A 14,636-nucleotide genomic window follows, 5' to 3' on the forward strand; every position below is an offset into this window, starting at 1 on the left:
ATGGCTCTCTGTTCTTAGACACTTCAGTCTTCTCCCAGACTGCAAATTGAGGGTAGGATCTGCTGTGAAGCATGACCCCAAAAACACCTTTTTTTTTTTTTTTTTTTTTTTTGTCTCTAACTGTGTGGATATTTTGAGTGTACAGTTTAGTCTCTCAGTGGAGGGTCACAGAAGAAGTGCTTGGGTCTGACTACAGGAAAGCACATTAGTGAGGACTCTTTGGGGTTTACTCCATAGTGCCTGGTGGGATGGACCTTGGCTTTACTGAAAACAGATGTTGAATTCAGTGGGGTCAGGCTTTGAAAAATTATGTTTGCAAAATATTTACAGTAAGAAAGATGTGGGATGGAAATGTGTCATAGATAAAATGAAAAGCCCTGCCTCTGTCTGCCTGTGATCAAGTCTGTGGCTTCTCTTCCTGCAGAATGCCTCCCAGTCTTGTTTCCATAAGAATTCCTCCCATCTCTACAGACACGCAGCCTGTGGTCGTGTGTCCTGATGCTCTTCTGTGTGTTCAGTCTGCAGCTGCCTGTTGGTGACACCCATTACAGCATTATTATTATTATTATTATTATTATTATTATTATAGCTATAAAGCCAACTGTAGAACGGGGCCACAGGTTTAACTGGAATGAACATGGGAAGAATTTCAAATTGCTGATGAAAATTGCCTTTTCACAACCAGCTGTATTCCCACAGTGGTCACAGGCTGGAGGCATCACCAGGGCTGGGCTGGCTCTGCCTGATGGGGGAGCAAACCCAGCTTCACCAGGGGGCCGGTCCCGAGTCACTTCCTCGGGTTCCTAAGGAAAGTAAATGACTGACAGATCTGGATAAAAGGCCCTTAAATTCACAGATTTCATGTCTTTATACAAGAAAACAGAACTGTAAGCCATGGAATTGTGTCATCAAGGAAATACTACACAGTTCCATCCATGGTTTAAGCACCCCTGGACTGGCCGTCATCAAATCACGGGTGCCCATTGCCTTTCTCTCCCATCCAGGCTGCACCAATATTCCCATTCCCATCTGGGAGAACCTTAATGGGACCGTTCAGCAGTGCAGAAAACATGAGAGGTGCTCAGCACAGCCCAGGGCTCCCTCAGACCATTATTCCTGAGATGTCTGAGCAAATGAAAAGCTGTTCTTGTGATGACAGAGGCTGCGATGTGCTGAGTTTCTGAGGCTGTTTTATTGGCCTCGCTTTTGGTATCCCTAACAAGTATTTATCTTTTCCTGGGAATGTTGAGAGTGGCTGCATTCACTCAGTTAATGCTCTTAATATGTTTCTCTCCACTCTTTATTTTCCAAGCACTCTTCTAAGGATGCTTATTAGATAAGAAGTTATATGTATGACTGCATATTGCAGATGCTCTCGTATGTCTACCGGAGATGAAACGTGTATAATTTATGCACTGCATAAATGCATAAAACCAGAAGTTTTCAGGAGAACTTAGGACAGTTTATTGCTTGTATTTATCACGTGTAAGTGTATTCATAAGCACCTGCAAGTGCACTCACATCCATAAGCAGCAGTGCTCTGAAGCAGCAGCAGCAGCAGCAGTGGTTCTCAAGTGTGTTGGACTCAGAATAAGGGCTTTTAACCTGTCACTGCACAGATTTTCATCTGTTTCCATTTTCTATGCTAAAAGGAACCAGTTACGGTGCTGGAGTTGGAATATCTCAGGTAATCGCTCACATCTCAAGCCATAACTCCAACTTTTCCTCTCTAGAGAATGTGTTTCCTATGTAAGTGCTTTCATTTCTAAGTCAATTTAAGCAAAATATTGAAAGTAAGGAATGAAATGTCATGAAGAGGAGCAGGTAGTTTCATGTGTTACAAATCAGCATCTTTTAAAAAATCCAGGGTTTTTGTTTTGTTTGTTTGTTTTTTATGTATAAGCTTGGAGAAATAAAATGTAGGCTTCTGCTTCTCATCTCCTCCAGTCGCTTTTATGTCCTTATTCTGTATTTTAAGTGGTTATAGAAAAATGAAATGTGGGGTTCTGGTTCCCATCTCCTGCAGTTGTCCTTAAGATTTTTTCTAGGTTTTAATAGGTTCCAGAATTGTTTCCTTTGAAGTCATTTTCAGTTGCAGACTCTTCCTCCACACTGCAGGAAATACCATCTTTCTTTGCAAATGCAGATTGGCCACTGAATCCTGGCGTGGCTGTTCCAGTCAAGAGAAAGCAGAGACAGCTTTAGTGTCATATTTGGGGTTTTAGTGAGCTGTTCCTGATTGAATTTGGTGCCACAGCTCCTGAAAGGCAGAGAGGCCCCAGCCAGAGGCCCAGCACTGGTGAGACACACTACTCATGAGAGACACTCACAAAGGACAAACTGCACTCATGTACAGCTTTAAAGATGCTGAAGGAAGATGCAATCAAGCATGAAAACGTTGATTTTATTCCATGTCCTTATTGATTCACTTTTCCCATCACCTTCATGCAGGTTTTAAGATAAAACAGAGGTTTTATATATTAAAAAAAAAAAAAATTAAAAGCCATAAGGGATGAAATCAAGACCCACTTAGCTACAGTGCTGCTTGGAGGTCTGTACTTCATAAATAAAAGTAATCAATTTCTTAGTTTTGTTGTGGTATAACTCGGGGCTGTGTATTTCCCCAAATATATTTAGAAAATAAAATGGAAGGAAAGTGCTTTATTCAGCAAGAAAACCAAAACCAAACAGTATCAGATGGTGTGGGAATGATTTTTCTCATCCCTAGATCTGTTCAGAAAACCAGAAGAATCACTTACTCACCAAGATGTGCTGAGGATCGGTTGATCTGGTTGCTCTTTTTACCCCCTTTGGTGTAGAAAGTCTCAGCACAGTCTCTGCTCAGCACTGACAGCCAGCACGTGGAGCCAGGATGGGGTTGCTTTTAGAGAAATAATAAATACACCTAGCATTAATATTCAGGCAGTGGAACATTCCTGGTGGAAATATTAATGCAAGTGCTTAGATCCTTATGTCACAAGGGAGAGGAAAGAAGATTTCCTGGTTAGTCTCAGTGCCTGTGGCAAACTCATACGGCTCCAAAATTAAGTTTTGAATTGCTTTTATGAACTGCATATGATAAAGTTAGTATAACAAATACTGTGAAGTAAATATTTACTTCTGAAACCAATTTGTTAAAAGAAATGGGATTTTGATTCTCAGTTGTTCAGAAGTGGAAGAAGTGACAGGAGCGTCAGAGGCGTCGTGGTTCTGTGGTTCTGCCTCTCTGGAGCTGCTGGATGTTAAGGGTTCTTCATTCCACTGGTTTCAAAGCTGAACGTGAAGAGAAGGGCTGGTTATCCCCCTCAGCAGAGAGCTGCCCTGTCTGCCAGTGTAAGTCTGTCCCATAAGCTCTGCAGAAGGGGCATTCAGCAGCCCTCAGCTTACAGCAGACTTTGTCCCTGTCCCTTTTGGAATGTCCGCCCTGATCACAGCCCAGGGCGTGCCCACTGCTCGTTTCCCTGCTGGCCAGAACATCCCTTATGGCCTTTACAAATGGAAGCTCATGCTGGTAAGATTCTACTTTTTTAATTGAAAATTGCTGAATTCCTGTTGTAATAATGTGGGTGGAGTCCAGAGCTCTGTGCCTGACCTTGGCTCGGTGTGGCCTTCGTGCCCGCACAGAGCTGAGCAATGCCAGCGTTTCACGTCGCTAACTGCAAACAGAACAAAGCAATTAGGTGCTCCAGTCTCCTCTTACTTTGGAAGGGATGCTCACTTTTGGCAGATGATAGAATTACATTTAGCAACACAGTCTGCCTCTGCTAAATCAAAGTAATCATTGGCGATGCTCCCTTTTGCACGTCTGAATGCTAACAGGATGGATTCACTGCAAGGAAAGTGGGGATTAGTCATCCAAGGATCCAAAGATATTTCTCTGCGTCCCTGTCTGTTAATATATTCTACATCCCCCCTTTTCTGTCTGCAGAGTGTAATTTATCAGGACTCAAAAATTCCACTAGCAGGGTAGTTGAAAACTGTACAAGCAGGGAAGAAAATGGAACGGTTTGTTGCTAATGTAGGGGGCCAGTAATTAAGATTTATCTTAATATGGAGACTAAACAGAGACAAGATCATTGATTAAAAGGGCATTGCATTTTTGCAGAACACCGAGTTCCCATTTTGAAGAGACACTTAGATCTTCATCATAAATTACACTGTTCACAAAAGCTACAGGGAAGATTGTGCTGGGCCCAGAAGATTCCCATCCCTGCTTTGCTTTCTCTCCTTCTGGCCCCAGGAAGCTGCCTCTGTTTTCCTGGCAGTGGTCCAGCCCCAGGAGGAGTTGGTGAGGGGCCCCAGCCCAGCCTGAGCTCTGATGGGCTGTAACTGTCAGAGCCACTTTTCTGGGAAGTGAGGAAGATGAGTCTGAATCCCTTTCCTGTGTCCTTGGCTCTACATTTCCTCCCTCCATCCTCTTGAAGACTCCTGGAGACCCACAGACATCATGTTGATCAGGGTCTTCAAACAGATGTTGTGCATGCCAGGGACAGAACAGTGCCAGCCTCCACCTTTGGGTCTTTCCACGGGAGATGTTTGGGCTGTGTTTGACTTGCGCGCTGTTTGTTCTTCGGGGCAGGTGCTGTCCTTAATTTCTGTGCCGTGTGTATTGTTGGCCATTTAACAAAGATTTAACAGAGGAGATACCTCACAGTGCTGTCGAATGGAATTAGCATCCAAAAGAAACTTTGAGTTCCTTTGTTCTCCTGTCCTCGTCAGAAGCAGACTGCAGAAATGGCAACTTTTACTCAGTAAGTCTGTTTCTTATGTAGATTTTGAACGGCCTAATTTTTCTCCACAGTTAATTTGTTCCTTAGATAACATTTTCCTTGGCAGCGTGGACCTCAGAGTAGCCTGGATTCCATGTGGATCCATGTTTGGATGCTGAGGGGTGCTGTTAAGTGAGCAGGTTGTCCCCTTTTGGTTTCACTCCTGAATAGCATTACCCCGTTTCTTCTGCAGTTGATATCACTCATGAAGTAAAACCCTCATATTATAAAGTGATAAATGAAGCAGAGCAGGATTAAGATGTGATGGGCTGATAGTATTGGAGACAAGTGAAAGAGCAGCCCAAAATCCAACCAACAAAATTTGCTCTTCCCCACTCCTGCCAGAGGGTGACTCTGCCTCGGGGGGTCCTCAATCATCCGAACTCCTTGGTCTGCAGGAACACTGCTGTTCTTCTGCAGGGTGTGCTGAGAATTTGAAAAGCAGAATGTCAGCTTCTTTCCCTTCTTGTACACACTGCCTGTGGATGTGGAGTGTCAGAGGACCCCGTTGGCAGAAAGCACAAAGTATAATTTACTGTTAATCATAGGATTATGTGGATAAACAGAGTCTGCTGCCTAACAATGTTCTTTCATTAATCAGCTGTAATCTTAGCAGATTAATAACTTGAATCCACACCCGTTGTGTTCCCAGCCTCACAAATCAGCATCACAAGTGCCTGCAGTGCAGTGCAGCTCTGTGACTGCTCTGCCTGGGATGCTCTGGAGCTCGTGATGCACAGCTCCGCGCCCTCGCTGTGGTGTTTGCAGCTGGCATGTGCCGTTCACATCTCCCACATCTCCATCTTCTATTGCAAATCTGCTGCTGGGAGTGTCACTGCTCCTCAGGGTGATGGGTTATCCCCAGCTGGAAGCACAGCCCAGCTCCTGGAGCTCTCCTTTGAGGGCTTTGTCTCCCCTGACTGCAGCCCTGTCAGCAGCCAGGACTTGCTGGGTCTGTCCTTGTTCTGTGAGACAAATGCTGGGTTGTTTTTCAGGCAGACAGTGCCCAACTGCCTCTTTCCCACATGGTCTTTCCCTCTCAAAACAGAAATGGCATTTCTGTATCACTTCTTCAGGTCTATGCCACAGGTTTGCCACTGGTGAGGTGGCGTGGTTGTGTGAGGGACAAATCTGAATGCTGAGCTGTGATTACCATCATTCTGGGAGACTCCACTCACTGAATTTTCAGCCTGCAAACAGGACCATTCTCATGACCTCAGGCTCCCATGGATTTCTCTTGATAACACCATCTAATCGGATTTAGAGTTTAATTAAACAGCTGTCACTTTGCTTCCTCATTCTGCCACAATTTAATGTTGAATTAGTCCCTGCATTAGTCATGGCTGAATGCTTGCCTTCTTACAGTTGAGAGGTTGGATGAACATAAGGTTTGCTCTTCAGCTAAATCCAGGCAACTGAGGCTTGTATTCTGTATTCCTGCTCTTTGTGCAGAGCTCCTGCTGCCAGCAGTGCAAGTTCCCTGGCTGAAAAGGGATGGAATAAAGTGTGAGATTGCTGCAGAGTCAGCCGTGGGGTTACCTAACTCTGAATGACCAAATGTGAGCACAGCCTGCTCAGCTCTGCCTGGAACACCTTTGCTTTAGGGGTATCATTTTCCCTTTCTAAGAAAGAACTGATTTTTCTGAAAACCAGTCCTGCAGAGTTTGCTCTGAAGCAGCCCAGTGAGGGCAGCTGTGGAAGGAAATGTTGAGGCCAATACTGCTGCTCGTGGAGTTTATCCAAATGAGCCCTGACACAGGCAAGAGCTGAGTACCAGTGGAGGTTTATGGTGCTCTGGGTTGTAACAGCAGCTCCAAGGAGGAAAGCTTGGAGAGCTCCTCGAGGGTGGTGGTTCTGCATCAAATTCTGTCAGTAAAGTTTAAAGTAATTTCTAACACACAAAATTCAATTATTTGCTTTCTAATATCTCCTTTGATACCTCCTTGAGCCTAACCACTAGAGTTCGCCTCTAATCATTAGAAGAAAAATTGTTCTTTAATTATACTATTTGTTAATTAAATATGTTTAAATAGTAATTATTTCCTTCATGTGTTGCATTCATTGAAGGGATGCCCTGGAAAGAGCCATCCTGACTGGGAGTTTGTAGATGTTCTTCAGACAAGAAAGCCAACTCTGCCTCTGCAATATCAGAGTCAGATGTTGTTGGGATTTGGGCATTGTGCTGCCAAGACAGTCTCCCTTGTTTCCATGAGGATTATCTCTGTGGCTCTCCATTTCCATTTTGGAAGTGCCAATCCTGGCTTTTTCAGAGTTTGCAATTCACTCACAGAAACTTCTTTCTGACCTGGATATCGATGCTTACTTACAGTTCATCTTCTTTCTGTTTTTTCAATTTACTCTACTTTGCTCATTTTTGAATTTCTTGGGGAACAAGTCCAAACACTGCCATCAGATGCTTTCAGGGGTTTTCGTCACACAAAATAAATTTGATTTTAAAACTTTAGTTGCTGCCTGCACAGAAAGTAGATTAGTTCTTGGGGGATTTTAAAAATTAAAGAATGTGGAAATGGCCAAGACGTTGTGATTTTTAAAAAGTGCCTTCATTTTAAATGAGTTCTTAGTCTCTCTGAAAGTTTCTTAGTAATCTTGTTTGTGTACTCCCAAATTAGCCTGCAATCAGGGCACTATATTGCATTTAAAAATGGGACACAGAAACCACCACCTCTGCTGGCTGTTGTATTTGCTGTGCTGCTGGAGAACAATTGTCCTCCTGATGCTGCTTGGCATATCCTTGAAGGTGGGATTGCTGCTTGTGCTGATCAGTGGACAGTCAGGGGTGTGCAGGAGGTGGGAAAACACAGGGAAACAAATTTGGGTGCTGAGCCAGAGCCGTGTGTCTGTGGCTGACGTTCAGGGTGCTCACAGACAGACAGACACAGGGAGTCTATCTGAGCTCCTTTTATTTTTGTTTCAGTTCAGCTCTTGGGGAGTCTTGGGCCATGGATGCTCTCGTGTGCTGTTCAGAGTTTTCTGTCAGTTTGTGTGTGGTGCAGACAGTGAGCGATTCTCCCTGAACTGCCTTTGGCTTTATTGCAGCAATAAAGAGGGAACACAGAGGAGGCAGCATTTGTGCCATGAGGCTGTTCCATATACAGGGATACAGGATACACGTTGTTCTATTTTAGTTCTAAACAAAAAAGACAATAAAATCAAGGCTTTGTTCCTTGGTCTTTATTTCTGGTTTGTTTTAACTATCACAGGGCACTTAGAGCCTGAGGGAGGGAAGTGGCAGAGCTGAAAATTGCTTTTAGTATAGTGTGTAATATATTAATTGCTCCTACATCAGTATTTCCTAATCTGTGTAATACCTGTGAGTTACGGCTGCTTTCAGTGAAGGTGAAGGCAAAAGGTTTCCATCTCTGCTCGGAGCTGGAGCTGGGTGGGTACCAATCCCTTCCCAGTGCTGAGGATCTCTAATGCTGTAATGGTACCACCTGTGAAGCCATGAGATAATACTGACAGTATCTTCCATCTCCTTTGTGCTCATCATGAATTTGAAATTCCTGGTGTTCGTATTGGGCTACAGAGAAGGGATTTCAGTAGCCCTTTGTCCTGACAAACAACACCTTTTGCAGTTCGTGGGGCAGATGCATCTCTGAGGTAATTAATCAAAATAAATTCATTCATATGCACTCTCCTTCCTGTAATGAAGCCATTAGCAAAGGGCAGGAGATTGGGGTTCCTAATTGTTCATCATGTCCCAGTAGCCAAATTTTCTTTCTTCCCTCCAGAAAGCTCTTGGGAAATTTGAAAGGGTTTTGGACCTTTGCAATGATGTCTTTGAATCACAGCCACTTAGGATTCAGATACAGCAGCAGTGACCTACTGGAAAGGGAGAAACAGATTATTCCTGAGCAGTTGGTGGAGCAGCTCTGCTCTCTGTAGTGCAGCAAGCAGGAATATCAGGGATGTTGCCTGTCAGGAGCCTCCGGTATAGAAGCAGAGATCATTTTCTTTGTCCAGTGGAGAAGGATCATGTTATTTGTGGTGGGGGAAGCAGGCCAGGGTTGTTTGGAACACAGGAGGTGTGGGTTAGTGTGGGGTCATTCAGTCTGGAAGAAATTTAAGATAAAGGCTACTAAAAAGCAAGTGGTGGAGGGAAGCACAGGAAGTCATCTGTGCCCTCTCCTCTTCTACCTGGCTCCAAGAACCTCTGTTATTTCTGAGTGATGTATAACCTGTTCTGCAAAGATCTCTTGGGCTGGACTGTCCATTTTCTTCAGTGCATTGATGAACCTGTTCCATCAGTTGTCTCTCATTATTTTTATGATAAGGATTACCTTAATGTCACACAAATCTGCCTTGTGGCAGTTTAAGCCCATCACTTCAGGCCTTGTCCCTGAACATGGAAAACATTATATTCTTCATCATTTTTAAAGACTTTTATGCATATGGAGACAGTAAACATCTTATCCCATAATCTTTTCTAGTCTAAACAATCCCATTTTTTTCAGTAATTCCTGATTGATCTTACTTTCTAGCTGTTGATTTATCCTCCTTTTCCTGTTCTATTTCTTTCTGTTTGAGGAGGTTTTCCTTGGCAGTATAATTCCCAGAAGCAGAGCCCTTTATTCGAGGCCGTGCTAGTGCTGGGGAGGAGCCCCTCACCTTTGCAGGTGAAACTCCTCTTTGTGCAGTTCACAAGGTTCTTTGGCTTTCTAGGTTTGGCTTTCAACCACAGCAGCGTGCAAATGCTGGCTTACATTCAGTTTGTGGTGTGCTGCAGTCCCCAAATGCTTTTCTGAGAGCAGCTTTTCCTGTTGAATCTTGTCTGTCCATTATTTATCAGAGTCGTTGTTCCTGCAGAAAAAAACACCTTGCATTGAATTGAATCCTTCCCCTTTTCTTACACCCAAATCAGTTCTGAATTTTAGTCCTGTGCTCTGGTGGGGCTGAGAGCTTTGCTGCAGCCACAGGGCTGAGGGTGCCCCTGCTCCAGCCTGGGCATCTCCCAGGGCAGGAGAAGCTTTGGCACCTTGTCCTGGTGCCCCTCAGGGCTGGGGAATCAGGAGCACGGGCTGCTCCTGCTGCCCAGAGCCTCCTGCTCCTGTCTGCTGGGCTTCCCGCTTCCATCCTGCCTTTCTTCATCTCTGGCTTCACGTGGAGGCACTGATTGCTCAGCACTGCACAGGCAAAGCTGAGCCCAGGGCAGCTGCAGGGACTCCCAGGCTGCTCACTGTGAGTTAAACCTGGATGATGGATTTACTCTGCTGCTCGTGGCACCAAAGTTTCACCTCACTGCACAAGCAGGTCTTTGTGTTCATCTTCTTGGCAGTGGTGCAAGGCTTGTTTCTTCTTTGTTTTATGTGCATATGACTTTCTGATTTCTCATGAACTTCATAAATTAACATGAAGTGCAAACATGGATAAATCCCCAGGCCACAGAGTGTGTTTTATGTCTGAAACTCCTTTATCTTTATGGTATTTCTCTTCCTCTGAACCTGTCCCTTTAAGTCACATTTCTGTATCAGTAATGCATATCCATTACTAAAGAAAAGATGGATCTGAGTAAAACAATTTCAAAGCACAGCTGAGATGGCCTGAAAAGATTCCCTGGCATTTCCACAAACTCCCTTGCTGCTCCTTTGCCCTGGAGTCCTTAGTTCTCAGTGTCTAACTCAGAGGCACAAAAATAAGGAATTCAGGCAAAGATAATTTTAAAGGACACGCAACACTTGCAGTAGCCAAATGGCAAATGTGTTTAGCTTGGGTTTGGTGAACCCTTGTGTGTTATTCAGGTGCTTTAGTTTGCAGACAGGAGAGCAGTGGGGTTTGGTACTGAGGGTTTTTCCACACATCTGAGATCTGCTCTTTTGCATCCGTTTCTGGACTTACCAAAATGCCAGTACATGGGAATAAATACTTTTGCAATGAAATGGTCAAGTTTGGATGACAGAAGTGAACTTGTAAAGCCATTCACTGCAGCACTTCACTGAATGCTGGTACCCAGCAGAATGTGTATAGAGCTGGCTGGGGGTGGCCTCTGACTTTGAAAGTCAGGAGTTCCTGAGGCCTTGCATTTTCCAATTTAAAATGCTCTGATTTAATGTGTTGGGTTTATTCTTCTGTATGCAATAGGAATGATTTAGGGTTCTTACTTTTCTAGAACAGTCAACATTCCTTTTTAGCGTTTCCTTTCAAGTTTGATGGGATTTCTTATGAGAGCTGCAGGAGAACCTGAGAAATAACAAGTTGCCAGATGAAAAGAAAATCTGACCTAAATTTCAGACTCACTAAACTTGAATTGAAAACAGTATCAACAGTATCAGTGCTCCATTTTGCTGCTGTTGACATCAGTGGCTGCAGTCCTCATGACTTCAGTGCTGAGGAATTTGCTGAATATTTTATTCACTTTATATTGAAAGCTGGAAAGTTGGAGAAAACTTTGAAGTCCCTCCTACATGGGAATTTTGGGAATACAGTGATGCTGAAATAGTTCAGGAGTTCCAAGTGTTAGCCTGGTCCATGGTGCATTGAAAGGCTTTTATATGCCACAACCTCAGTTCAGACTTCAAATTTCCTTGTTATTTTCCCTGCAGTTAATAACATCACTAACTCCTTCTGGATTCCTTACATTGCTTCACTGGCCATATCAGAGGAAATGAAATAATCTTGAAACAGTTCCAGACACAAAGTTCATGGAGAGGCCCCGTCTTTGCAATGGGCTTAGACTCAGAGAGCAGCATTTTTACTTTGGAGGCCCTTTTATCCTTGTCTGAACATTGCCAGTCAAGTCTACGTTAGTAAAAACTCGGAAGTCACATTTTGGAAGGTGAATATTGGGAATAACCCCACCTATCTCGAAAGCAGAAGATACCTGTGGTGTGTGCCTGACCTGAACTGAGCTGCACTCATGGTGCTGGTTACCAGCATTCAGTACTGACTGTGTTTATTTAGCAGAGGAAATACACCTGGGGCTTCACTACCTTGTACCAGGTTGCACCTAGTTGAAGATGAACTGAGATCTTTGGCTGCTGAGAACTCACCTGAACAGTGCTGTGCTTTGTTTTGGGTCCAGGACACGGAGATCCTGAACACGGCCATCCTGACGGGGAGGACAGTGGCAGTGCCCATCAAAGTGGTGTCCATTGAGGAGAACAGTGCTGTGACAGACATCTCCGAGGCTGTGGAGTGCAAATCCTCCGGGGAAGACGTCATTAAATTAAGTTCATGCCACGGAGTGGCTTCTGAATTTTCATGTTTTATTTTCAAAAGGAAAATAGCCTGGGAATAAAGACTAAATCAGCTCCTGAAAATTAATCATGCTTCTGTTGCAAAAGCATGAGGAGAGGGATTTTTAGGAAGAGTGAGGTGCAACTGTTCAGCCACCACACCGAGTTTAATTTCTATCCGTGTCCTAATTTTAAAGTGCCTCAGTAATTTCCCCTCGAGTCCTCTGTGCACAGATTCCATTCACTATGAGAGCAGCTCTGCTGTTAGCACTGCTCCTCCAGCTGCTCCCCATCACCTTTCCAGCTGTGCCTCTCACCTCCACAGCTGCCTCAGCAGAGTGGGCTGGGTGAGCATCCCCCAGCAAGTGCAGGGCAAAGTCACCCTGCTCGAGCTCCCAGTCCCCTGAGAGCTGTTCTCAGTGGCACTGGCTGAGGGCAGCACAGCTCTTCCTGCTGCAGTCACAGGCCCGAAGGGAATTCCCAGCTGTGCAGGGAATCAGTGCTCTGTGTGAATCCCAGGGCACTTCCCATGCAGGACTTTCACGGGGCATGGGTTTGGAGCAGGGGGGATTTTAGCCTGTAGGTTCTTCTGAGCAGGGGTTTCATTCCACGATGAGATTTTACAGCACATGACACAGTGGGCTTTGTGATGCCGCTCCATAGGGGTCTTCAGTGTGCTTTCCTCTCTCAGGGATGTGTAGTGTAGAAGTAGTGATGCCACAGCATCATCTGTCATGGTCAGCTCCATTTGTGGGGTCATGGAAAGCAGTAAACTCCTGGGAACTTGCAGGAGCCAACAGCTGGCCATGTAGGTGGGAAAAGTAGTCATATTTTGGGCTAAGGAAGCCATTGTAGAAGACTTTTACAGAAAACTTTCTGTTTTCAGAGGATCCCCCAAAGCCAACGCAAGTATCTCAGTTTTGGTGCAGCTTGATGCTTTACAGAGATTTTAATCTCTAAGAATTCCTGTTAATGTTTTTCCTAAGGCAGTCACGTAACTACAAATAGAAGTAAAAACTGAAATTTAGTTTAGGATCATCCTGATTGTAACCTTATTGGACACCACTTCCCTGAGTAAGAAAAAATACAAGACAGCATTCACAAATAACAATTAAAAAAAACCAGAAAGGGACTACTACTGTGATTCCATCTTGCTTTAACAGCTTACGGAATTTCATGAAATAATGCCATCCCCATAGGGATTTCTTCTTTCCAACAGTGAAAATTACCAAAATTAAGTTCCTCCACTCAGAGAAAGACTCAGGGAAAAAACATGTGGTATGTGATGCATCACCAGATGATGCATAGAAAATGACAGCACAATTATTTCTCAGATAAAAATCCTTCTGGAAAAATGGCTTCTAGGTTTTCTGGTTTTGGAGCATATCGATCAAGAAGCAATGAAATCCCCAAGCCTTACAAAAAGGATCGTGTTCTTGCAGTAGTTGTAGCACAGCCTGGACTGTTGCAGTTCTCCAGCAATCTGTTTGGAAGGAATGTTTTCCTGAAGCACTGTGTCCTTTGATTAGCACTTGGGGCCCTGCTGTGCCCTTCTCTTGCTTTTTCCAGTGATAATTTATCTGCACCAGAAGGGTTCCTTAGAAGGGCGTTTGCACCGTCGGAGCGTCCGGGAGGGGCTTCCAGGAGCCTCCTTGCCTGGGACACTCAGAAGTGGAACAAGCACAGGAAGTTAACACACAGCTCGGGAGGTTAACACATAGCTCGGGAAGTTAACACACAGCTCAGGAAGTTAACACACAGCACGGGAAGTTAACACACAGCTCAGGAAGTTAACACACAGCTCAGGAAGTTAACACACAGCTCAGGAAGTTAACACACAGCACGGGAAGTTAACACACAGCTCAGGAAGTTAACACACAGCTCGGGAAGTTAACACACAGCTCGGGAAGTTAACACACAGCACGGGAAGTTAACACACAGCACGGGAAGTTAACACACAGCTCGGGAAGTTAACACACAGCTCAGGAAGTTAACACACAGCTCGGGAAGTTAACACACAGCTCGGGAAGTTAACACACAGCTCGGGAAGTTAACACACAGCACGGGAAGTTAACACACAGCTCGGGAAGTTAACACACAGCACGGGAAGTTAACACACAGCACGGGAAGTTAACACACAGCTCGGGAAGTTAACACACAGCACGGGAAGTTAACACACAGCTCGGGAGGTTAACACACAGCTCAGGAAGTTAACACACAGCTCGGGAAGTTAACACACAGCTCGGGAAGTTAACACACAGCTCGGGAAGTTAACACACAGCACGGGAAGTTAACACACAGCTCGGGAAGTTAACACACAGCACGGGAAGTTAACACACAGCTCGGGAAGTTAACACACAGCTCGGGAAGTTAACACACAGCTCGGGAAGTTAACACACAGCTCGGGAAGTTAACACACAGCTCGGGAAGTTAACACACAGCACGGGAAGTTAACACACAGCTCAGGAAGTTAACACACAGCTCAGGAAGTTAACACACAGCTCAGGAAGTTAACACACAGCTTGGGAAGTTAACACACAGCTCGGGAGGTTAACACACAGCTCGGGAAGTTAACACACAGCTCGGGAAGTTAACACACAGCTCGGGAGGTTAACACACAGCACGGGAAGTTAACACACAGCTCAGGAAGTTAACACACAGCTCGGGAAGTTAA

General features: G+C 44.7%; 1 protein-coding gene across 1 annotated transcript in view; it reads left to right on the top strand.

Annotated features, from left to right (window-relative positions):
- Positions 1 to 14,636, top strand: part of TMEM132C (transmembrane protein 132C) — a 191,477-nt gene that overhangs the window by 151,802 nt on the left and 25,039 nt on the right. The window contains exon 5 of the mRNA XM_048322621.1: positions 11,809 to 11,952. Within this exon, the coding sequence (XP_048178578.1) occupies positions 11,809 to 11,952 (144 nt within the window). The remainder of the gene's footprint in view (positions 1 to 11,808; positions 11,953 to 14,636) is intronic.

The sequence above is a fragment of the Corvus hawaiiensis genome, chromosome 18 (genome assembly GCF_020740725.1).
Source record: "Corvus hawaiiensis isolate bCorHaw1 chromosome 18, bCorHaw1.pri.cur, whole genome shotgun sequence".
Classification (NCBI taxonomy): domain Eukaryota; kingdom Metazoa; phylum Chordata; class Aves; order Passeriformes; family Corvidae; genus Corvus; species Corvus hawaiiensis.